This window comes from Danio rerio, chromosome 24 (assembly GCF_052040795.2).
Source record: "Danio rerio strain M-AB ecotype USA chromosome 24, GRCz13ab, whole genome shotgun sequence".
NCBI lineage: Eukaryota > Metazoa > Chordata > Actinopteri > Cypriniformes > Danionidae > Danio > Danio rerio.
Genome location: NC_141044.1, coordinates 20,352,077 through 20,376,549, shown reverse-complemented (window position 1 = coordinate 20,376,549; position 24,473 = coordinate 20,352,077). Strand labels below are relative to the sequence as shown.

Sequence of the window (24,473 nt, the reverse complement as noted above, 5' to 3'; positions counted from 1 at the left end):
CTTATGCGCAGTTTTGTTGTGTAACTAACACATGCTATACTAACATTAAACAAAAATAAAAAATGAAAAATCTAACTTTTTAGTCAAGCACAATGCACATTGTGTTTTAGAATTTTTAAATGGTATAATTTAATCTTTTTATTTAGGTTGTTACACTGCAATATTGGATTTGCAATAATTTAATGAAAATTTTGCTGCCTTTAAAATTCATCTCAAGACTGAGGAGTTTTTTTTACATTAAACCTACTTAAATGCCACTTAAATACATGCTCGCATAAAGAGCAATGACCTTTCAATTCATTTGTTTAAATAGTGTTTAAAATTACATGAAGAATATAGCCTACCTGTTCGTACGGTTTATCATGACATCTGTCAAGACAAAGCAAACATCTGACACAGACGGTTATTAATAATTGGAGAAATAAACTTTCCCCAAATTATTATTATTGTTTTATTATTTTAAGACAATGCCAGATCAACAGGCCTAGGCTATGTCATAAAATATGCCCACTGTTAGCATTTGGTCATTTCTACCAATCAATGAACTTAAAACAAGGGATTTTATGACACGTTATTAATATTTTATATTTAACCACTTTCCTTTCAAAATAACAAAAATTAATTTGCTTTCCACGTCGAACAACTACTTTACAGTATCTCACATTCACTTTGTGACACCGATTTGGCAAAAAGCCAAACTGACTAAAAGGTGCTGCTACCTTAAGTTACTGAGGGAAGCTTGTGAATAAAGTTTGTGCGGCTGATAAAGTTGTTATTTAAGAAGACCGAGTAAAACGTATCAGACTATAAAACATAGGCTATATGGGCTAATATATTAACTTAAAATATTTGTACACCTCCTCCGCATACGCGTTAAGTTACTGCAAATTGTCGGGTATCAGGATTCTCCCCATGAAGAGATTCGCCGAATTTTCGGTGAGCTGTACTTCAGGTAGCCTACTTTGCAGAGGCAAGTTGTAAGGTTGCCGTGTCTGAGGCAGTTCGTCAAGTTTGGAACTCCTGCTTCAATACCTTCTCCGCAACAATGTAATCTTGGAAATGGATTTGGTGGTTAAACAGGTAAGCTCCACGTTTAAATTAACTGCTCTTTCAATTTAACTTCAGAACCATTTAATATAATTAAGTCTCAAATAAATAAATGACAGAAGGAGAGAAAATACTGGCTATTCTGTGCACATGAATTCAAGTTTATGGTGTGAGAGATGAGATATACGACAAAGGTCGCATTTAATGATACAATATAAACTTTAACGGGATTTAAATCGTGTATTTCTAATTAAATCACATTTGAAACCAGATCAACACAAATCTGTTTATACTCTGATGGTTTTTTTATTAGTCCTGAACTAAGATTAATCCAGAGTTCATTAAGATGACTTCATCTTTAAAACTAGGGTTGAGGGTTCGATTTAATAAATGAATGAACCAGGAGCAAGTCTTCCTTGTAACTCAGAATTAATTTTATTTTTAACCTGCCTCCTGACAGTTGTTTCAGCTTCAGTTTAACCAGGAAGTTCTAGTCTACATTTAGAAAATCATGGTCATAATCTGTCATGCTTTCCAAAGGTTTCTGGCTCTTAATCAATTATGTCATTGAATCCATCTGGTCATTATCTTTACAGAATTTAATTTCTTTTATTATTTATGTGTGCAGTTGTACTTTGCTTCCTTACAGTTTTTTTTTTTTTACATGCTGCTGTTTTTCTTGGATATGCTTCTACATTTTAAGTTTATATAGTTTCACCTTACGTTTATAGACCTTTAAATTCTTTAAATTTACATAAACACTATTGGTTTTTAAATTAATCTTTTAAATTTTAGTGCAGGACTTCATAAGCTTTTGTAAACCTTTAAGCCACGATTTACTGTTTTAGATAAAGGCCTACTCCTGGCTCAAATTTAACCCTGTTCCAAAAAAAAAATAAATAAAAAAAATATTTTACACAGTAAGAATTCATCAAGACTGTTCTGAGGTCCTTGTCCAAGTAGAAGCAGGAATAAAAAGGTGAGCCAATGTGAAAGTGTAAAATGTTTTATTTAGATGTTTTATACTGTGCAACAGTCACAATACAACAGCTGTCAATAGTCTACAATCGACCAATAAGACAATGAACACTGAAGACATCAAAACGTTGTCCAGAATGAGAAGTTGGGGATTAACAGGGGCTGTTTATCTTTTGATAAAATTGTTTATGTAATAGCTTGAAAGCATTCTGAAATACCCATGTGCATGCTATACAAAACTGAAGCATGACTTCGAGACCAATCAGACCAACCCGAACCAGCACAGTGGAGCCAACTGTACAATAACTGCAAAAACTAAACTTGAATTTCCCATAACTTTGAATAAGAGCTTATTAGGTCGCCTAGAACTTTTCCCTTTGAACACGCAATCCTAATATAGTCTTGTTCTTTAAATTTGAGCTATAGATATGCTTTTCTTTGACACAGGCCAGAATATACCAGGAATGTTTAGTAACTACCCCAGAAAAGGTGAACTAAAATTAAAAAGTATATGCTTTTTTAAATCATGCTTTTAAAGAACATTATAGTACACATGTAAAATACAAGCAACAGATAATGCAGTCGTGTATAGAAAATGTAGACCAAAAGTAAAAATATATAAAAAGGTATAATTAATTTCTGCATTCTGAAATTGCCACAACCATCAAACTGCGCTCCACTTTGCAATCAAATGGGCCTCCAACGTTCTCACGCAAACTCTGAAATTCCAGCAATGTGTCAAATGAAGTGCGTCATTTCCACTACGTTAAAGTTACATGTATAACATATTGATAATAATGACATAAAGAAAAAGATCTACATGACACTATGTTGGCATGGAAATAGCTGGATTACATCTGGCGTTGGCTTTATCTTATAGTTCCTTATCATCCAGATGATGTTGAAGATCCGTTCAGTGCTGACTTTCGCACTTTGCTGAAGTTGAACTGTCGATTTGGGCTTGTCATTGTCGTGCCGTTAATAGGACTGGAAATATGAGTGAAATGAGGTTGTGACGGCTGCACCAGAGTGCTCGGACTCGGTAGTGGTGAGGAGGTGGATGGAACTCCAGCAGGACTGCAGGCCTTATCACTGGCTGAGTCGCTTTCAGATCGGTTTGCATTGTTCAAACCCTCTTGTGGGTGGGTAATCTTCATTTTTTTACAGCTGGGTCGCACACGGTATTTTAGCGGCAGTGGTCCATTCTGGGTAAAGTAGAATGATACCAGAAAACAGCTAATCAGTGAGGGCTGCATGCCGAACAATTTTTTAATCCACAAAGTAACCAATTTCCATTTTAAATATCCTCAATAGACAGCATGCTTGACTAATATATTTAAAATAAGGATTAGGCTCAAATGAGAACTTACTCTTCTCCACGTGTAGATGTAGGCAATGTCCATTAATGTGTAATAATCCTTCAAAGGCTCATCCTCATACATAACTTCGATCTATTGGACAATACGCAAAAATAAGCATCATTCAATATCACACTGTGAGATGCAAGAACAGAACAATAAATAAGCAATTTCATGTAAATGTCAACCTTGCCATGAAAAAAAATAAGTTTTCACCAAAATAGAGAAACAATTTCCAAATTTTTTGTGTAAGCAAGCATTTTTACAGTACTTTTTAAAATACTCATAAATGTCTCTGTGAGTGTTTTTAAACTATTATATTTAATTACTAAAAATCATACAAGTAGCAGTTTCACAGCCGTCACATCCATAACGAAAAAGTGTCACATCCATAACAACACTTTTTCCTCATAAATGCCAAAAAAAAGTCAAATAAAATAAAATCAATGATTTTTGTTTTATAGTGAGCCGACTCGTATTCGTTTGATTGGCATTGTTTCTTTTGCGTTGTGCAGTTTAATTGACAGAATTTTTACAAAGTATGTTGTACACTGTAAACTCGCAAACTTTCTTGTGTCATCCATAATGCATGTTCATTTTCCTCATTTAAAATATAAAAAATGTTTACAGATTGATATTTGTCTGAACCCATAACTCTGTGGTTAGTTGTTTTGGATAATATAAACAGATGTGTCAATATAATGTTAACATTTACTTTCTATGTGAATTTATGTTTTGAGTTGTTATTGCAAATGTCACATTCATAACTCTGGAATTGATCAAATGCATAAAAGCCTCTTAATACTTGCTTCATTTTATAAAAGTGCATCATGATAAAGCACTTAAATATTAAACTGCATTATTGTACTAATAGCAACAATCCAATAATGATTTATAAAGGCTGGTTCATTTGAAAATGAAATTGCTTCAACAATAACATCACATGACCTGGTAAGTAGGAGGTATATCCATTTTGCTTCTCAGAAATTTCCTCAAATGCATCACAGTCATGGCAGCAGGGCATTGTAGATATCTTTTGTTATTGACCTATGTGTTTTAAAAAGAAAATCAGACAAATGCTTCATTTTAGTGCAATCCATAACAATATCTAAAACTATTTTTTTTTAATAATTCATATTGAATGCAAATTACCTCCTCTTTTTGTCTCTCCTCTGTGCAGCCTTGCTGTTGCGCCCTAAACAATAAATAGCATTATTATTGTAAAATACAGTCCTCAGCATAATTCAGTACACCCCATTTTAAAAATGAATATTTTTATCCATTTCTCAGTAAATATAGGCAATGTATTTTGGTGCATTTAAACAAACCAGACTTATTGAAATAACATTTCAGTCACCAAACATATTTAGAAATTAAAAGATAATACAATTAAATTTAGGCAAAATATTGTAAAAAAAAAAAAAAAAATCAAATAAATTTTTACATTGTTACTCTTGATTTTCCTTTTTTAAAATTTTGTATTTAATATTTTTTCTATAACATAAATTTGTTTTTGTTTTTTTGGACCGTTCTATTAAGTTATTTTGTTAGATAAGATAATGCAGATTTGGCTTCAGTACTGACTAATCTAATGTATATGCACAAATATAATACTGTATAGCTTCCAAAGTAATAGCTACTAAAAATATGAAATTAAAAGACAGATTTGTAAGGGGTGTACTCATATATGCCGAGCACTGTAAGTGATAAATTATAACATGTTTAAAATAAAATATCTTTATCAATAAAGTTACTCTAGTATAATAACCACTTGTGTTGTTTTGACTTTTGTAAGAATACACTTTAACTTATTCAAACATTAACACATACCTATGATCGAAAAACTCAATTGACAGACTGATAATCTCATCATCTGTAATGATTCGCTTGTCCTCGTCAGCAACTTCCCCTCGATCCTCATTTGACCCATTTGCAGCTTTAAAAAAAAAAAGATTTTACATCCCAGTGCAACACAGATTTGTTGAACTGTTGGGGATTGAACAGACTATTGTCTTAACATAATAAATACATACCATCAACAGATGGGTGTTCAGCATAAAAGTCTCTCCTACGCTTCATTTCATCTGCACAGAAAAAAGTCATATCTAAAATAAGCATGTGTGAATTCATACAATAATACACTTATAATATTTTAAAGTGACTGACTTTTGAAAAGACCAGGAACCAACTTGTATACAATGTCTTGTAGAGTTTTGTCAGACCTGGTGTTGGGAGGGAGGATTGAGAGGTTAGATGTGGTCAGTTAAACAATTTTTGGGAAGACAATGCAATTTAGGCTATCCTGTTCTGATGGTAAAAACAACAACAGTAATGCTGAAGATTACCGTATATTGAGAAGTGGCTTTGTTTTGTGAACCTGCACATCACATATGGGGCAGTATTTACTGGTCTCCAGGTACCGGACAATGCACATTTTACAAACTGAGGATAAGAAAAATTTAACAGGATAAGACACAAAATCCAGATATTTGGCATGAAGTTTTCAGATATAAGCAAAAAAACACTTACATGAGTGCAAGCATTCTATGATTGTTGTTGCATCTATGAAATATCCACCACATAATACACACATCAGATGAGGATTGAGCTCTGTAATCTTGATCCTTGTTGTGCGATGCATCGTCATGGGATAGAAAAGAACCTGCAGATGCATTAGAATAAGTTGAACTAGCAACTTACAGTCACCTGAGACTTCTACATTACCCCTTATTACGGGATGTTTTAAATATCTAAATAATGCTGTTAGCGCACTTTAATAAACAGACAACTATAATTTAAGACAGCTTGTCTACGCCTCTGTAAAACTGCTTAATTGCAATGCATAATGATCATATCGGAGTAAATGAAGATTCGACAACACGCAAAAGGCATAAATAAAGCATCCATCATAAGAACAATCTACGTTAATTAACTTTACGTGACGAACACTTCCCACGGTTTCTATAGCAACTAAACCTGCGTAACGTGGCAACGTACCAACCAGCTGAAAATAACCATGCCGCTTTGTCTATAAATGCAGTTCCAGCAAATTTTAATTGAAAACGAGTCCGCCGAATACATCTAAAACAGCGTGCATCATGTAATAATGGTCTTACATTTGATTTTTAGTCCGTCCACAAACGACTGAAATAACACCACACATCTATGCAATAATGATGCTGATCTCCGCTTTTTGCTTAGACAGTCTCTCCCTCCTAAACTACTGTTTCAGTCACCCGTTGCCCATAAATGCACCGTGCATTAAACTGATAACCAATTGACATCATGACTGTCGTCATACGTTGCCATGTATAAGGTTTAATTTTGTTTTACACGGAACTGTTATTAAAACACCTCATTACGTCGGTGCATTCTCTGAGAGCCGAGGACAAGTCTGAGATGACAACCATCCGAAAACGATCAGAGTAAGCAACTTTAGAGTAGTGATTTACATGTGAAGTAGCCTACTAAATCTGCAGCTATACTTACAGTAGTTATAACTGGCGTTTTGAGGGTCAATTTTACATGTTGTTGTACAATTAAAGGACGATTTGAATGAAACATGAATGAAGAACACATGATAAAAACACATGAGATATTACTTCATATCAAAATATATAGGCAACAAAAAGGTTGTGAATATACACGCCAAAAGGAACGTTAAAACAAAGGTAAGTCGTCCAAAAATATATCCTTATTAAAATTTGTAAAGGCGGCCAGGATCTAGCTTTTAGCTAAAACATCCACTAGACAAACAGAAATGATCTAGGCTTCAGGACTGTTTGCCCTCAACACTGCAACAAGCGTTTCGGTTGGTTTGAGACAGACAACCACAACCTTTTTGATCTTTGACAAGCACTTTGAGGATGATGGCTTCACGTATAAAATAAAGCAGTCAGGAGGAAATTACCTTTATACACAAACTGTTCTACGTGAGAAGGTGTAGTTTGCAGAGATCTGTCTGGCCTATTTCGATTAATATTAATATACCACCTGATTAAGCTGAGGAGAATCAAACTGTTAACTGTATTTAACCTATTCTACATAACGCATCAGGTTTTTGACATTTTGAGTTCACAACTTCAAACAGTGTCATACGTTATAGCCTATAATAAAAATAAATTGTTTACCAAATCTTGAGGGGGACAGCTGCAATTTCTAAAACAAGATATAGGCTAAACGCGTGATAGACTTATGTTTTTTTAAACAACATAGGTCAAAGCGACAAAGTTCAGTTCTAAAAGATAAACTAAAAGATTAGTACCCCTTGACATGCAGCGACAAAAAACAGCAAGGCTTCCACACATTAGCCTACATAAAAACAGGTGAAAACGAATAATTTAGCTCAAGTATAAATAAATGTATATAGCCATACACGTAAAAATATATATTTGAATGGTAAAGTGGCTTCAAAGTCCAACAGATATATCCTTAGATCCAAACAAATCTTGTAACCTACAATATAGGATGTCCAAACAGCATTCAAGTCAGATGGATAAATTAAAGTAAACGCTGAAAAACGTTATATTCGTAAAATAAGTATATTGGTTAATGTGTTGTTTTGTCAACCACACATCGTCTGTGTAGTGAATGTTTGCTGTCAGCTACTGAATGCTTTGTCCTGTATATCCGACAACCTGGCATGTTTAGGTTACTGTGCAAATTTAAGTTAAAAAAACGCACAAAGAGGCACAATTTAGCAAAACAACAAGTTTGATCACAAGTAAACATCATACAGATTGCATATCTATAAATTTAGATAACTAGTTAATGTTACGACAAACAGAAAATCCTTTAGAAACCTGCCTGACATAAACAGGCGACCCGTCTTTACCCGATTTCGCGTGCACGGTCAGGATTCATTAATAACTAAACCGTTTCTTCTAGCTAGAAACACCAAACAAACATCATGATGTCAATAACTGAATACCACACAACCCAAAAAGAGTCATTCGTGGACCCATTAAACAAAATTCTTAGATAAAATAACTCAAATCTGTAAGCACGCGGAGACACGGAGACAATGTTGCGTACGCGAGCCTGTCAGTTCCCGCATCCTAACGTACGTCTCCATTTTAAGCTCACAAAAACACTGAATTGGAATTAGACATATGTAAGGGGAGATATCGAAGAACATGTACCTTTCTGGACTGGAGTGAATAGTCGAGCCTGGTGCTGGTTAGACAATGAAAGTTATAAGTCGATCAGCAGAAAATGAATACGAGCCAAGCGGCCATCTTGAAAAGGGCTGCAGACGCTGTCAATTGCAATAAGAGAACGGTGGAGCAGGGCGCATTACAATAATAAAAAAATAGAAAAGGTCCTGTTGTCGATGTGCGTGCCTTGCTTTGTTGGAGAGACGTAACCGGTTTCGTATTTAGACCTCCCGCGTGTAAAACAGCCAGGCTGATGTGCGTTTTCTCCAGACTAGCGCCTTCAGTCTTCGCTTTGAAAAATGCTGCGCTGATGGTTCAGTGGAAACTGACACCGTCCCCAAAATGGCTTGTAGTTCGACCGCCCCGTGCATCACGTGATCTAATTCCTTAAGGGTGGCCTGGGAATATGTGTCGGTGTATTCAGCGCGGCTCTCGCTCAACAAATAACAAAGAATTGCTTTTCAAAGTCTGTTTGACCGTGGTCCAGCTCGTGTAAGGTTTACACAATAGGATAGGTTCTTGTAGGTCAGCTTAGAACCGTTTGCCACATGTCTACAAAATAAATAAAATCCGCTAACAGCGCTAAAAAAGAATGATTCAAAACATAGACATGATCAACTTACCGTAAGATTTTCTATTTATACACATCTGCATAATCTAAACTTGCAAATGCACCAAGGAAGTATTTAATTAATTAGCCGATGGCATGTTCAGACATTGCATGCGTTGCTGAATTAATTCACGGTGATGAATGTTGCAGAGAGCAGTACAGAAAAACATTGCGAACTCTCCCTCATACGACCGGGAGTCCCCTAGAAAATCCTGACTCTACAAATATGACTCAACGGTATCTATAGCATACTCGCAGTCTTTTCTGTTCTGTCCTTATACTCTCTCTCTCTCTCTCTCATATATATATATATATATATATATATATATATATATATATATATATATATATATATATATATATATATATATATATATATACGCAACACATATTTACACTTTAATGCTAAAATATTGATTTCTTCTTAATTGCGTCAAAGAAATAAAGTCTAGCATACACAAAGACAGCCTTGCTTAAAAGTGATTTATTGTGGATTTTATGAAAATGACATTTTGGAAAAACAACCACAAACAAACAACCACAGCACCAGATAATATTAATCGATATGCAAGAACAACAGAACAAAAAGAAACCGGAAAGATGCGTTTGGTTAGACAACCTCCAGGAATCATGACTGTGTTGCTCTCTCGACACTTTTTGCGGCGTCCTTCATTTTTCCAACCAAATCCTGAACACAGTTCAAACAATCCAGTTTATTCACAAGCAAATACAAAATATAGAAAATTTGATTTTTACCAAGTCAATTGTTTTACATCTAAAAAAAGCAGTCAAACAGTTCATGCAACTATACTAGATAAAGCAAAGCATAATATAAAAAAGATCAGTTGTTGACATCGTAAACCTCTGATGATCTATGAAAGTAAACAAAACTACAGAAAATTAAATGAAAACGGGGCTTAATCAAAATTAAGAAGGTAGAAAATAGCCCAGTTTGACCGTGCATAAATAAGATTGTTGATTGCATATAGAACAATCAGTAAGTTAGGATTAAAAATCACTGTTTTATAATTTAATGTGAACTTAATGGCAACGTTTTATCAAATTTGCTAAACGCGTGGGTATTTATGAAAACCTCTGGGATGTTTGTAAAGAGGTGTGATGACTTGATCTTTCGGACAATTCACCTTTGTGTCACCCCAACAACAAACAGGCATCTGTGTGACGACGATAATAAAATTAGTATGCAGGCTTTTACAGAAACAGAAACCACACGATGGTAACTTTGAAATTTTCAGGTAGGCCTAAACTCATCATTCAATTACCGGGTTGTAGTAAATTAATGTCAATAACAACAGATTATTATTAAATATTTATCGCTCGTCAAATTCTTTGTATATTGGTTTAAATCAGGAAGTTTTGTATAAGAAGGCCTACAAAATAGAATTTTAAAGCAAGATAAACTCTGTTTCTGAAGAGTCAAAAATATGAACATAACTGTGAAAACATCAAATTGTTTCAAATAATAAAAGCATTTTAGCCTATTTAAACCTTTAGAAAAATAACATCTTAATCAATGGCTAAGCTGGAGGAAATCATCCACGTGCTTTTAGTCAAACTGATAGTGAGTCTGTGGACTAAAATAAATACCTGAAGTTGCTCCATTGTGCAGTTAAACTTAATTTTCGACGAACAGCCACCGCTCTGCAAAAGCAACCAGAGTACATCCAAAGTGAAAATAACCATTACTGGAAAGTACAGTGAATGCATGTAGGCTTTATGGAATTACATACCTCAGTGTTTAAGGAAATCAGGTATGACGGCTGATTGACTTTATGTACATGACTATTCTGTGGAGAGAAAAAATGGTCATGAGATATTATGGAAGTATTGTAAATGATGGACAACTTAAAGAAACAACATACCTTTATACAATATTCAAGACGCCATGCAGCATCAGTTATATGGGGAGGGCATATGTCAATGCTGAGGAGCAAGTAAAAAAAATAAATAAAGTATCACTGCGGAAATATTTCATTGAATTAGATAAAAGTGATTTTTTATGCCTTTCAAAAAAAAATAATAATACACATGCCTCACCTTGACAACAAAGACTCCACATTTTGTTTGTTTTTCTAGAAGATATATAGAAGAGAGATATTCACCTTACTGTAATTCAACTGTTCTTTTAAAAATATTGGGAGACCAAACGTTAGCCTACTTGGAATGAAGTATAAAATATGTCCACTCTTTCAGTCTGGAACCCCAGGTCTTCAAGACATGAGCTAGAAGAACACACGGTATTTTCAGAATTTAGAACACAAGCGGATAGGGGTTGGAAATGATCTTTAGAATATGTTACCTAATTGTCGATTTATCCGCATTTTGCTTAACTCCCTCAAGAATGAACGTTGTTGCCGCGGTGTGACAGTGTTTCAGAGTTGACTGATCGATGTGTTTCAATTCTGGATGACCTGAAGTTGAAGAAAAAATGGTCTAAACAGAAGCTTGTACGTGTGTGTGAGAGTGAGAGAGAGAGAGAGAGAGAGAGAGAGAGAGAGAGAGAGAGAGAGAGAGAGAGAGAGAGAGAGAGAGAGAGAGAGAGAGAGAGAGAGAGCGTTGTTTTAAACCTTACACGCCAAGCTAATGCCTTTTCATAACAAATGTTAAATTTTCGGTCAAGCCAGATAATCACTTTCTATACAGAGAGAGTATGTAAGCGAAATAGAAAACCCGTTTAGCTGATAACCAGCGCAGATTAGATTACAAAATTTTAAATCTACAAATACATGAATGTTAGCATACTACATGTGTTTGGGTATAATCAAGCATATGTTAGATATATATGGACTCATTCCTTTACATTTAAAAAGAATGATGTTGTTAATCACACCACGGCTTAGCTAATGCGGCTAAGCGGTCAACTAATGTACACTGCACTTTGTAAGCACAGTAGGCAAACGCCAAGTCAAAGCATGACGATTAAAGTCCGTCAGCCTATGGCAGTTATTGGGCTCTGCAACATATAACATGCCAAGCCCAAGAAAATAACATCAGTAACACAACGCAGCGACTTCCTTCTTGTCTGGAAAGCACCGGAAGTAGATCTGCACAAAGAAAAAACCTCAACCATCTTACCCAGAGCGCTTTCGCTTCGAGGCGAGACCAGACTGTTGAAGGCGACCTCTGTGAATATCGCATACGACTTCAGGTCGATCACGTTTGAATCGGCTAGGATTTGAAGCCCTTTCATCACTGATTCCGACAACTCCATTTTGAGCAAACTCGCTAGCCTTGGTCACATGAGCGCGTCAGCTGATCTCAGGGCTTGAATTGTCGGGGAACAGGGACAGAGTACTACTGACACATCCATGCACTTGCTGCGCATCATTCTGTTATTGCGCAATTCTGTTATTGTCCTAAGCGAGAAAAAATAAAATATAAATAAAAATAAACTATTGGTTTGTCAAAGACTATGCCGGATTTCTGTGCTTCCAGATAGGCAAAGCAGCATATAAAAAAAAAAAACTATTACGTATGTTGATAAGAGACGCGTCCGTAATACTGCACAAACCAATTTAATAGTTTAGATTATATTAAAACCAATCTTAACCATCTTAAGACGATTCTTTAAAGTCTATATTAGTGATGTGGTGGTGGCAAGTTTGGTTCTTCTTTAACTTCCTTGTATTTACAAATTAAATAATTTTAAACATATTTTGCGACATATAATATGTAGATATGTGTCTTCAGACTACCATTTTTGGTTGCCCAAACAACCTTAAAATATGCATTTATTAAATGTTAATAATAAAAATTACTTTTAAGAACCTTGTGGGGAATTGAAAGGTTTCAATGATGTTAAGGATTCTTCAACATTGATTATAAAAATAAAATAAAAGAATAAAATTATGCATGTTCTTTGCTCTTCTCCCGAGAGAAACAATGCATGAGATATTTAAGAAACATTGTTAACGCTAACATTTTTTTAATCGCAATAAAGACATTAGAAGAGTTTCGATGCTAAGTACAAAAATGTAATGTCAAATAACTTTTCAGTTATTTTTTATACAGTAATTTCGGCGTTTTTTTTTAATTGGGGAAATCTAGAAAAATTCAGATTTCTCGTATGAGACCTGGTTTTAAATTGAATTTTGCCTCTGACTTGGATCTGTGTAGTTGCTATAATTATTACCAAATTTCCAAAGCTGAACAGAAAACAGACAATAGTATATAATAATATAGGCGCAACTAGAAAGCCCCACAAAAACCCACAAAATTTCTAAAGCAAATATTTTAAAATCAAGTACGATAAAGAACAAACATTATATAGATGACACATTTTACAGATGACACAAAACGCCTGTATACATTTTATGTAGAAAAAAAAATCGGGGACAACTGCAAATGTCAGAGTTTAAAAAGAGTATTTGTTCTGACATGATGATAGATAAAAACTAATGTCAAAAGTATCTCTTGTATTCAACGTGGATTCATGAACTTGCCATATATATTTATATTTGCGCTTATTTATTTATGCCTGTGGGCTTGTGGTCATTACCAAGAACCTTATGAAAAGTCTCGGGTCATTATGACGAGTCATTAAGCTCTTCCACAACTATCTGTGAACTAATTTTGTCTTAAATGAATTTGACTTATCTGTTGTTTAATCAAGGAAAGTGGGATACTGTTGTTTTATTTCTTTTGCCAGCAAAGAACACAAGTTCTTTATGAGTTAGTTATTTACCCTCAATTAAATGTTTTTATTTATTTATGTGTGTGTGTGTGTGTGTGTGTGTGTGTGTGTGTGTGTGTGTGTGTGTGTGTGTGTGTGTATTCGAATGCAATTTATTTATTTAGGCAAACGTTGTATTATGTAAAATAGCATTTATTATATATAGGGTATATATTTTTCAAACACTTAAAGTTAAAATAAAACTAATGGTCATTAATAACTTGCAGTTATGCAGGTTATGTTACCGGTGTTCATTATTTCATTTATTCGTTTATTTATTGAGCGATTTATCGTTTAATTTACTCTGTTTTAATTAAGTTTTTTAACATCGCACCTTGGGGGTACACGGAAAACACTCTCAATCGGAAATCTTGCATATTTGCATAGAATATCTAAAGGACACTTGCTAGATTTTAGAATAAGAAAACATTGCCACACCAAATGTTAAAGGAAAATAAAGTGGTCTTAATGTAATTGCCCTTACTTATGTCAAAATGGGAACTTAACACTGTTTTAAATATAGACAGCAGCAATATAAATAGCTGTCGACCTTGTAACTTCAGAGGAACTTTCTCAAAATCCACACATAGAAGAATGCAGATACAAAAGACAAGATGAATCGGTTTTAGAATAATTAATTGTTTACTTGAAGAAGCAACAAACTGTGATATGAAATAACCCAACTTTACCAAACTGAAGAATTATTTTTGGTGAACCCTCAAACAGAATAGCGGCCATTTTGGGTAATACCCGAGACAAGAGGTTGTTCAACAAAATGGATGTGACGTGGACTTTTGGTGATTTATTAAAAAATTGAAGCCAAACAGCCAGCTGTTGCTTGGAGGCTCTTCAGCAGCAAATGCTTAGAAGAATGTTTATGCTAATAGAGGGAAACTAAGTTTAAATTAACCTTTTGCGCTGCTGAAGTTTTTTTATTATATAGGGGAGGAAGTCATAAGCCCATTGTAGTGTTTTTTTAAAGAAAGGAAAATATTGCTTAATGATTGTTTTTATGTTTACAGAAGATCTAGGTCATTAGAGGAACCTATACCAAAGCATGTGTAACGAGTAATTTAATTCAGCATTGTGGCGAAATAAAAAAAAACTATGGTGAAAATGTAAAAGGAAAGTGTATCTTTTTAAAATCAAATAGTGTTGCTAAAACTAAAGCTTCAACAACATTTATTTGAAATTGAAGGGCTATGATTGCATATAGAAAAGCTAATCCATTTAATAAATTATGCTGTATAAAAACAAATTAAATGTATTAAAATGTTTAAAATTTATTTTACGTCGTCATAAAAATGTAATAAATTCGTGAAATTGGATAACTTGAAAAATAGGTAGCCTAGACTGTTTTAATATAAGCCAAATCAACAAAACATTCGAGATAACAAGATGACAATAAACAAAATAAATAAATAACAATTTAACCCTTTTTGTGCTGTATATTTATTTCTTTGCTTTCCTAAAATGCGTTTCCTCTATGGTTTAGGGTTAAATTAAAGCATATTTAACCATTGCTAACAGAGACATTTATAAAGTTAGGCTGCATGCATGTTGCGTATACAATCATTTATGCGATGAACTTAATCGAGGAAAATATTTATCCATATGATTTGCATTAAATCCCCATAAACTTTTTCCGACATAAAAAGATGTTTGCAGATGTCGTTTAAATACGGTCCAAACAATCGTCTAAAGCGACATAATTAAATTACTAACGTCAGTAACATTATTTGTGACAAAGGTCACAGATTAATTTATTTGCATATTTCAAGGAACTAATGGAATATAATGAATCAAATGAGAATGTGTTAGGCCCGTTTATACACAGCATGAAGGGTTTTCTATTTGAAACTTCAGCTGACACTAACACATGTTCTTATTGGGCACGAGTGTATCTTATAAATTAAACCCAAATGTGTTACAACTGCAGTGTTTCTGATTCTGAGTAGTATGACAATAGATTTAATCTGAATTACATTAACTTAATTCATATTCACACATAAAACATAGTCTGAGAATTAATTTAGTTATATTACTGTAATAAGTATTATTTACGTAAAGTGTTCAACAGAAATTAAACAAATGTAATAACTAAATAATCAGGCAATAAAAAAATAACAAGAAGTGAATCAAGCATATTAAAATTATTCAGATAAGTAAGAAAATTCTAAAAAGCCAATAAATAAAATATTCTGAAATTTCGTACTGATTTAAGTGTCTTGGCGCATAAAGTTTACCAATCTAGTTTTTAATGCTACGCATTATTTAATTTATTTTTAGGTTAATTACATTTACATATTTTTTTTTCTTTTAAATTATGTCAAAATAAACCAAGAACACCCATATACACATATAAACCATGTTGTATATCTTTTTGCAGTATCCAAATTGTTACGTGGTCTTGCAAACATTACAAAGTCAACATTTTGGGGGTTAAATTATATTTCCGGAATAACACCGATGGACAGATAACACGTCCTGTTATAGCCTAATGTTTTGTTTATTCTGTTTTAATAGCACAAAACCAAACTGTCGAAAAAGTTACTTGGCTGCATTTAGGTGTGGGAGGAGAGGTCTAGTGGTACGTCTCCTTTAAGACACACGAGAAGGAAGTTTCGTTATTTTGTTCAAGAAGGAAATCATGCAAAATGGGCGTTGAAAATAAGCACAAGTTATCAAATGTAAAGATAAACAATCTCGGTTGTTTGTTAGAATAAACAGGCTTACAATAGCAAAGTCCTTTTTTCTTTGGGGCAACAGAAATTTACTTTACCAACATTGTTGGTCATCTCTATTAATATAAACAAGTACGTAACCTATTTGTTCGGTCAGTGCACATTTAATTTCCTCGAATAGGGATGTTTTTTTGTCAAAAATAAACCCCTGATTTAATTGGCACGACATATGGTTATATATATATATATATATATATATATATATATATATATATATATATATATATATATATATATATATATATATATATATATATATATATATATATATATATAACCATATGTCGTTATATATTCTGCGAAGACAAATGTCAAATGTTATGTGAAGACAGTCCATTGGGTTAATTTCGAATCACAATATTATTATTTTTTATAAAATACAAGTTTGATCACTTCCCACTGTATAAAGACTTCCCCTTAGTTTTACAAGCTGTGTTTCTTCATCATGTGAACTGTGGGGCAGTTTATTAGCAAGGTTTGGGAAACCCTAATGATTCTTCGTGCCAACCCCTTTGCTCCATCTCATTCAGAATGGGCACTACGCCAAAAGTTAGTGCTGTGAGTCTCCGCCCCTCCCCTCCTGTTCTGCAGTTTTTTGTTGAGGAGAAAACACAAGCTGGTCGACTTGTTGCATGTCTTCGTCTTACAACGGCGATGTCACAGCACAGAATTCATAATTTACTTCACGAAACTTTGATTTTTGGTCAGTTTTGTGCTTCAAATGAGGGATGGCCTTTTGTGATTCCAGAAATGTATACTTTAACCTACAAGATATTTACGTTTAATTGTTAATTAACTATAAATTCTGAATCCATAAAACATGGCCCATTTAATCTAGCTCTGTGTGCGTTTAACTGAACGCTGTTTCAGAGAGGGACTCTGCCCCCTATAGAAAATAAAGGCCCTTTATGTTGTGCAAATTGTTAAATCAAACTTTATTCAGAATATCGCTTAATGACCATTAAAGCAACACGAAGGCAACCAGATTAAATGGTTTAAGTAGTTCAAGAGTCATAGTGAACCATGCTTAATTAAAGGCCTGAAACGGATACAATCGTGACATCTACAAAGCTGATTTAAATCTTTGTATTATGAAAAGCACTATATAAAAATTTAACATTGCTTTTAAATGACGTTGAGCTATAGGCTGTTTTCACTCAAACTGTTTATCCGTAAGTAGCCTACCTAAGATGAGCAATCGAGCAACACTTGTCCATTTGAAATGAACAATGAGATTTGACAAGGCAAATGGTTAACAATTATTTTTATTGGTCAATAAATTATAAATAAAAATACATTATTGGCTATTATAAGTTATGGAAGTTATTTTTTGTAAAAATTCAACTAAAGTGGCAGTTTAAATTACAATAACAATAGTAACAACAATAACAATTTGACTAATTTGTTTTTCTCGATTTTGAACTCAATTTAATCTTATTAGTAAATCATCGTTATTTGTCAAAGGGTAGCCTAAGCTATTCTGAAACGTTTTAGCATACCCCATCATTTACCCTTATTGTATTCTTGTCATTTTTTTCATGGACTACATTCAATTACGATTTTGATTGCCTTTTCGCGGGTACAACAAATATCACACGTAGGCCACGCGCTCTCTCTCTCTCTCTCCCTCTCTTTCACACACATAGAGAGAGAGGAAGAGAGACTACACTACCTGATAGAATAAACGGGGGCGCAACCATGGCCGCTTGATGGCAGTGGTGGGATATAAGTGTAGACTTTAGGTCAGAAAAGAGCTCGTTTTTTGGCCGTAATGTCCAACTAAACCAGCGGTGAGGGACAATGACCAAACGGCTGGGCCGCCGGAAAACCGAAATGTGTAAAATTCACAAATAAGAATGGTACTGCACAAATAGCAGAACTTTACAAGTTCCAAGTTTGATATTGTATCGTTATGTTTACAATTTCGATATTACTGTCACAAATTATGTAGCCTACATTATCTACAAGATTGGCTCAATACTTGGCCTAGGAAAAACAAAACGTTGTAGGCCTATTAGCTATCATGTCTTATGATCTGCTTATTCGGTAGCATATAGGCCTACTTACGCAAACAAAATAAGGACTTAAGGAAAGAATGTAGGCCTATTAAAAAGATGAGTATTACCAGTTAATTAAAAATTAAAACGTCACCGTAACAAAATCATATTAAGTAATAATCCGATGTAATAATAATACAATGTTCTATATATTTAACATATATTATCCTTTTGCGTGATTTTAACCTAACACGCCAATGTATAAAAATAAAGCTTGGATTTTTTAGCTTAACGTTTTATTTTGTGCAGGCGCTGTTATGTTTGCTGCGTTTTAATCGATATGCAAAAAAACTTTCGGATATTTTCAAAGATGCGCGGTGACCACAAGCACCCAAAATGTTGATTAGCAGTCTGTTTTTATTGCTTGTCCTGCAAGCTAGTGTTTACAACGGCGCCGCTGCGATTTTCCTGCGACTGTAAGGGAAAAGCAGCCGCTCGAGCACACCATTACCCGCTGTTCCTCTGCATTCAGCGAAACGGGAAAAAAATCGAGCGGCATTTCTGTTTGGCACATTTGATATTGCTCATGCTTTTCCCGCATTTTAGATATCAAGGATCTGACATTTTGATGTTCGTATCGTTTAAGTCCACTTCGTATCGTGTTATTCCCTCAAGTGTAAGAGTGTATGCTACTCTAACATAGCGGTTGCAATCGCTATGCGGTAGGCTACAAAAGAACGGCTTATTATAGATTAGGTGCTGCATGTTTTTGTACAGTCTAAGATAGACTTAGACTTTTTATTATGTTGTATTCGCGAACAGAAGCGTAATTTGCAAAACATGCATAATGCAGTTATAATAGGCTATATTTTAATTTTCTGTCTTTATGTTGTTATGAAAGGTCATAGATCTGTGGTAAGCTGAAATATGCTATTATGGTCTACATTACCTGACAACTTTCTCAAAGTTTTGTTCAATTCAGAATGCTTATGTTTGTATTAGCCTACAAAACATGTAAACATACATCCATATTCACGCAGCTTTTAATACTTTTTAGAAGCTTAAAAAAGGTTTATAGCGCAATACATTCATAAACTGAAATTATATTTTAAAACTTTAAATTTAAGACAACGCTATACTTAAAAATAGGTACCGTTCGGTTATGAATTAGTTATAGCTATACCTATCGTTGTTTATAGCTTCTCGTCATCTTAAGTTAGACAAGGACTGTTTGTTTATTAATATGCTTGTGCGTTTAGATTGTCAAAGCGATCCACCTAGGAGAAATTATAGCCATTTTTAATATGAATAAATAGTTGACGCATGCTTCTGTTGTCAGCTTGATGATTTTTGACCTTTTCAGGCCATCAAAACAACGATTATAAATAATGTATTCAGCTGGGTTGAAATATGGCTTATACCAATGTTATTTTATGTTTGCTCTGTCTTGCATTCTCACTTTGCAACACACACACACGCGCGCGCGCCAATCAGTGTTTTATCATGTTCTCAACAAGTCATATTAAGCTAAAATGACAAAGTTTCTTTCAAAGTTTCTTTCTACTAATGCGATACAAATGAAAGTATTTTACAATCAGGCTCACGCGGACCACGAGCTCTCAAATTCCTAATGCAGGAGGTCCGAGCAGCTCTGCGGTGAGGGATCGGCTTTCATATGCGCGCTTTAACGCAAAGCGTACTCTTTGTTCCAGTCCTCTCTTACCTCTGACAAGAAGTTTTTATTTTTATCACTTTGATTTCCAGCTTGAAACAAATATCTATGCACGAGCTTCAGATTAAGGATGTACACAAACACAAATATAATGTACACTTTGTAGGCACATTTATAATATATATATATATATATATATATATATATATATATATATATATATATATATATATATATATATATATATATATATATATATATATATATATATATAACCCTTATTATTAATGTTACTGTATTTCTAGTTCTAATCTGTGCCCAACTATTATAAAGTTTACACATTATTAGGACTCCATTAGAAAAAAATCTTTCTCAATCTCTATAAGATTCTCTCTACAATTCAGGCATTATTTCAACCCCCATCTTACAACACCCATTACCAAAGAGAAAGTGGTAGCTGCCATCCTTCCTCTTCTCTCAGTAGGCCTCTCCAATGCTACACCAGGGGACTGGGGTGCTCTGATTGACAGGCCATGCTTTGTGTTTCTCTGGGTCTTTAGAAGTACTCTGCTGCAAACAGACGGATGGCCCACTGCATGCATGCCCCTGACCTGACAACCTCCTGTTAAACAAAACAAGAATGAGCAAGCTACTCATAACACATAATGCCCCATGTTTTGTTTGTTTTGTCAGATAGCTTATAAAAGAAAATCGAATTGCTGAACACAAAATGTAAAAAAAAAAAAAAAATTTCTTAAAAAAGATTTCCAAACCACTTATAGTCCCAAGAATCTTTTGACATAAATATGCTTTACATGCAACAGATTCCAATCAATCATTTACAAAACAGTATACATGAATCTTGCAAGAGACAAATAATTACTTGATTATAGCACTCCACTTAGCTGAATAAATTATCTCCAATGGCCTTATGTTGTTTTGAATTACCTAAAAGTGAAAATGCATAGATGTAAGTGACAATGCTGCCCAAAAAACACAAACCAGTGTGCGCACATTTATAGCAGACCAATGTCTACTATTTCAGTTGCATAAAATATGGACCATTCCTCTCTCTCTCTCCAACCTGGAAAGTGGGCAAACTCTAACCCTACTGACATTACAACCTTCCATCTGCAGTAAATAGATATTTTATCCACTTTTTAAATTTATATATATATATATATATATATATATATATATATATATATATATATATATATATATATATATATATATACATATATATACATATATATATATATATATATATATATATAATCTGTCCCTATTTCAGGTAATTTATTTTATATATCATCAATAACACATAACACGAGAGCTGCTGTATGGACATGGCTTCATTTTCCACAATGATGCATTGGTAAGATGTGTAATATTAACAGCAATATGGATTATGATCAGAGATTTCAGGAAATTTTACATGAGATACATATTAGTTAAATAACAAAATAAAATAGCAATATTAATTACTTTGCATGGTTATCATAATACATCACTGATCATGCCTGACAGTGGATATCTGTTTTTTATGGGTCCTAGTTAATGAGCAGTGCTCAGGAACAGCCAATCAGAGCAGAGCTCATTGTTAATATGCACAACCCTTTTAAATATTTAAACAAGGTAAAAACAACACATCATTCTAGGGGTAAATCTTAGGTTTGTAAATAGACAATGTAATTTTTTTGCACTTACCCAAGCAACATACCTTCAATATAGATATTAGATAACTATTTAACATTGCATCAATGTATTCTATGGCACCTTTAATAAACAAAAGAACACATTTTCACCTTTAATAAAATTCTTCATATCCATGGTTCAATGAAAAAAAAAAAACTTTCTATCTACCATTCCCTTCTATTGCACATAAGGTTCTTTAGTTAAATAATGTTTATATTATTAATGTTTTTTTTTTTTTACTTTTATTTTCTTTAAATTAATTAGTTCTTTAGGAAAACAAATTGGTATTACTGTTAAAAAGACACTTTTAAAAAGTAGATTCTCTTCATTTGCTCAACAAATTGTAGAGGTTAGCCTGTTTTATTTTATGCAGGTATGAAGCCAACATATTCATTATAATTAAATTATTATTTTTTGTTATTTATTTATTATTATCGTTTTTTTATGTGTAAGCACTGCCAAAAGCAGTGGCATAAATATTTCCGCCCCCTCCTCCTCTGCTGGACTCCATAGGTTACTTGCTCTGCCTCAGGTGTCCAGAGCTTCTTTTTGTTTGCTTGAACCCTGTCCACATAATCCACATGCTGTCACTTCTATGTCTATGAGCCATATTGCACAAATTCAAGCACAGGGGGTGTGAGACAGAGGAAAGTGGATGTCATGTTTAAGCGAAGGAGAGCTCTGAAATGGTCATTAGGCCTCAGGCTTCACACTGGGGATGCAGGAAACCAAACATTCATATACACACAAATGAGCCAATTATCTTCTCTAACCACATTTTCACCTTGATTCAAAGTAGGGTTGCAGTGAGCCATGCACGTTTTGCAGATGCAGATTGATTTTGGTGTTATGTCATATTCCCATGGGTCTGTTGTCATTGGATCTACAGCTTATATTTCTACTACATGAAAATCTGGCCTGAAAAACCTTATGTCTGTTCATTTTCAGTTTAGTTACACATTGGAAATGCACTAGAGATCTAGATCTAATAATCCAAATTTTGTTGACATTTTTAGCATTTTTAAAATTATAATTATAATTGGGATGAATGCAATTGGGATAATTGAAATTTAAGACGCAATCCTTGAAAATATTTTTGTCCCACTTGTATTGAATAATATACTGACATAACTCTGATTAATATTAATAAGCTATTTAAAAAATGATGATAACCTGGATAAAAGGTTAACCAGGTGGTTATGATGCCTGTTAGTACATTTGCACAACAACAATGTTACTAAATATGGAAATATTTTCTTTTCAACCCACTGACTGAACTCATAAAGCACATTCACTAAAGACATTTTCATAGTTTACAAAGAGACAAAACAGTACAGTTTTCAAAAAGTTGCACTTTGAAACTCATTTTCAAAAGTTAGCATTGAGAATTTTATGCTCATTGTCCTCTAAATGAATGATCAAAGCAAAAAGTTGTTGGTTTTTACTAATTGTTGGTTTTTACTAATAATTGTTGTGCAAATAAATCCTTGGCTGCATGACCTTTAGTAAATCATATTCCATTGCTAAACATTTTTCCGTCACACAATCAGTGTTATGACATTGAAGCATTTGATGGCAAACTCCAGGATATTTCTGAAACATACTCTCTTTGCTCAGTGACAAAAGCTGCACTTTTTCTCTGCCAGTCAAATCCAACATCCCCTCTGACTCAATATCCTCTGCACTTCAGGTATTGATCCTCTACCCTGCGTGTGTGCATGCATTTCCCTGCCATCTCTTCCTTTTTAGCCATCGCTCTCTGTCTGTCTGTCAGAGACCGAGGAGTGATGAAATCTCTCTGTCCCCGTGGCAACAGGCAGCACGTGGATTGAGGCCAGTGCTAGCAGATGCCTGATCTATGATAATGTCTATTGATAGGAAAATCAATGTAGCATTGATTCTCAGCCTAGTGCTCAGAGTAATGGAAGTGGAAGTAGAAGAAAGAATGGAAGTAAAAGAAAAACAATAAAAAGAGGTGGTGAATGAGTTATCAGGAATATAGTGGAGAGCAATTCTGGTTTCAGCAATAAAAAGAAAGTCTTACTAGCAATAAGAGAGACTTGTTCATATTGCAGTAGTGACTTTCCTGCCATTGCCTCTAAATTCAGCCATGTCGTCAATGTGTTCAGAAACCCTATGGATTGAAATGGAGCTTAGAAAAGAGGAAGACTTGAAAATCAATTTCCTCTGAGGCTGAATCACCTAATGATTATCTGGAGAAGTTTACATTTTTCCCCTAATTGCCTATTCCTTGAACATGCAGGTCAGTGCTTATACTACTGGGTCAACAGACCATTTCACTTAATTGGTGGAAAATATTCTTTAATTCACTTCAGTATTAGAGAAATGAGTCCTGAAGAAAAATGCTTGTTGGAATTAGGATTTACAACAAATAACTCTTTATAAACGGCATAATTTTATCTTTAATTTCTCAAGATAAAGTTTCTTTGTCTGTGTGATTGGGAACACAGAAGTTGCTGTGGAGAACGGCAAGATTGCGTGGCATCTTGATCACTATGG

At 33.9% G+C, this 24,473-nt stretch overlaps 2 protein-coding genes across 6 annotated transcripts in view; both read right to left on the bottom strand.

The window, feature by feature from the left end:
• Positions 1-2,037: 2,037 nt before the first annotated feature.
• Positions 2,038-24,473, bottom strand: part of bmi1a (BMI1 proto-oncogene, polycomb ring finger a) — a 36,483-nt gene continuing 14,047 nt past the window's right edge. For 2 of the 5 annotated variants that reach the window (XM_087308157.1, XM_087308158.1), the window contains exons 2-11: positions 20,696-20,877; positions 5,913-6,045; positions 5,729-5,825; positions 5,550-5,605; positions 5,417-5,467; positions 5,214-5,319; positions 4,536-4,578; positions 4,332-4,430; positions 3,396-3,476; positions 2,038-3,230 (exon numbers count right to left, since the gene is read on the bottom strand). In XM_087308157.1, the coding sequence (XP_087164283.1) occupies positions 2,913-3,230; positions 3,396-3,476; positions 4,332-4,430; positions 4,536-4,578; positions 5,214-5,319; positions 5,417-5,467; positions 5,550-5,605; positions 5,729-5,825; positions 5,913-6,045; positions 20,696-20,857 (1,146 nt within the window). In that variant the 5' untranslated portion in view covers positions 20,858-20,877 and the 3' untranslated portion in view covers positions 2,038-2,912. Of the gene's footprint in view, positions 3,231-3,395; positions 3,477-4,331; positions 4,431-4,535; positions 4,579-5,213; positions 5,320-5,416; positions 5,468-5,549; positions 5,606-5,728; positions 5,826-5,912; positions 6,046-8,189; positions 8,850-9,162; positions 9,400-20,695; positions 20,878-24,473 lie in introns of those variants that run through there. The other 3 variants (XM_087308159.1, NM_194366.1, XM_087308160.2) reach the window with 3 other exon arrangements.
• commd3 (COMM domain containing 3) lies at positions 9,619-12,409 on the bottom strand. Its single transcript, NM_001008734.2, has 8 exons — positions 12,246-12,409; positions 11,470-11,581; positions 11,329-11,392; positions 11,208-11,242; positions 11,033-11,093; positions 10,901-10,957; positions 10,758-10,811; positions 9,619-9,837 (listed from the first exon to the last, which is right to left on the bottom strand). Exons 1-8 carry the CDS (start codon positions 12,379-12,381, stop codon positions 9,778-9,780), a joined length of 579 nt encoding a protein of 192 aa, NP_001008734.1. The 5' UTR covers positions 12,382-12,409; the 3' UTR covers positions 9,619-9,777.

What these genes read in the sequence shown, in the direction of transcription:
- commd3 (NM_001008734.2), bottom strand. Translation starts at nt 12,381, where the DNA reads ATGGAGTTGTCGGAATCAGTGATGAAAGGGCTTCAAATCCTAGCCGAT. An exon ending in TCGAAGCGAAAGCGCTCTGG is followed by an intron (nt 11,582 to 12,245) that starts GTAAGATGGTTG and finishes CTTCAACTTCAG; the next exon opens with GTCATCCAGAATTGAAACAC. An exon ending in GCACAATGGAGCAACTTCAG is followed by an intron (nt 9,838 to 10,757) that starts GTATTTATTTTA and finishes AACTGTGTTCAG; the next exon opens with GATTTGGTTGGAAAAATGAA.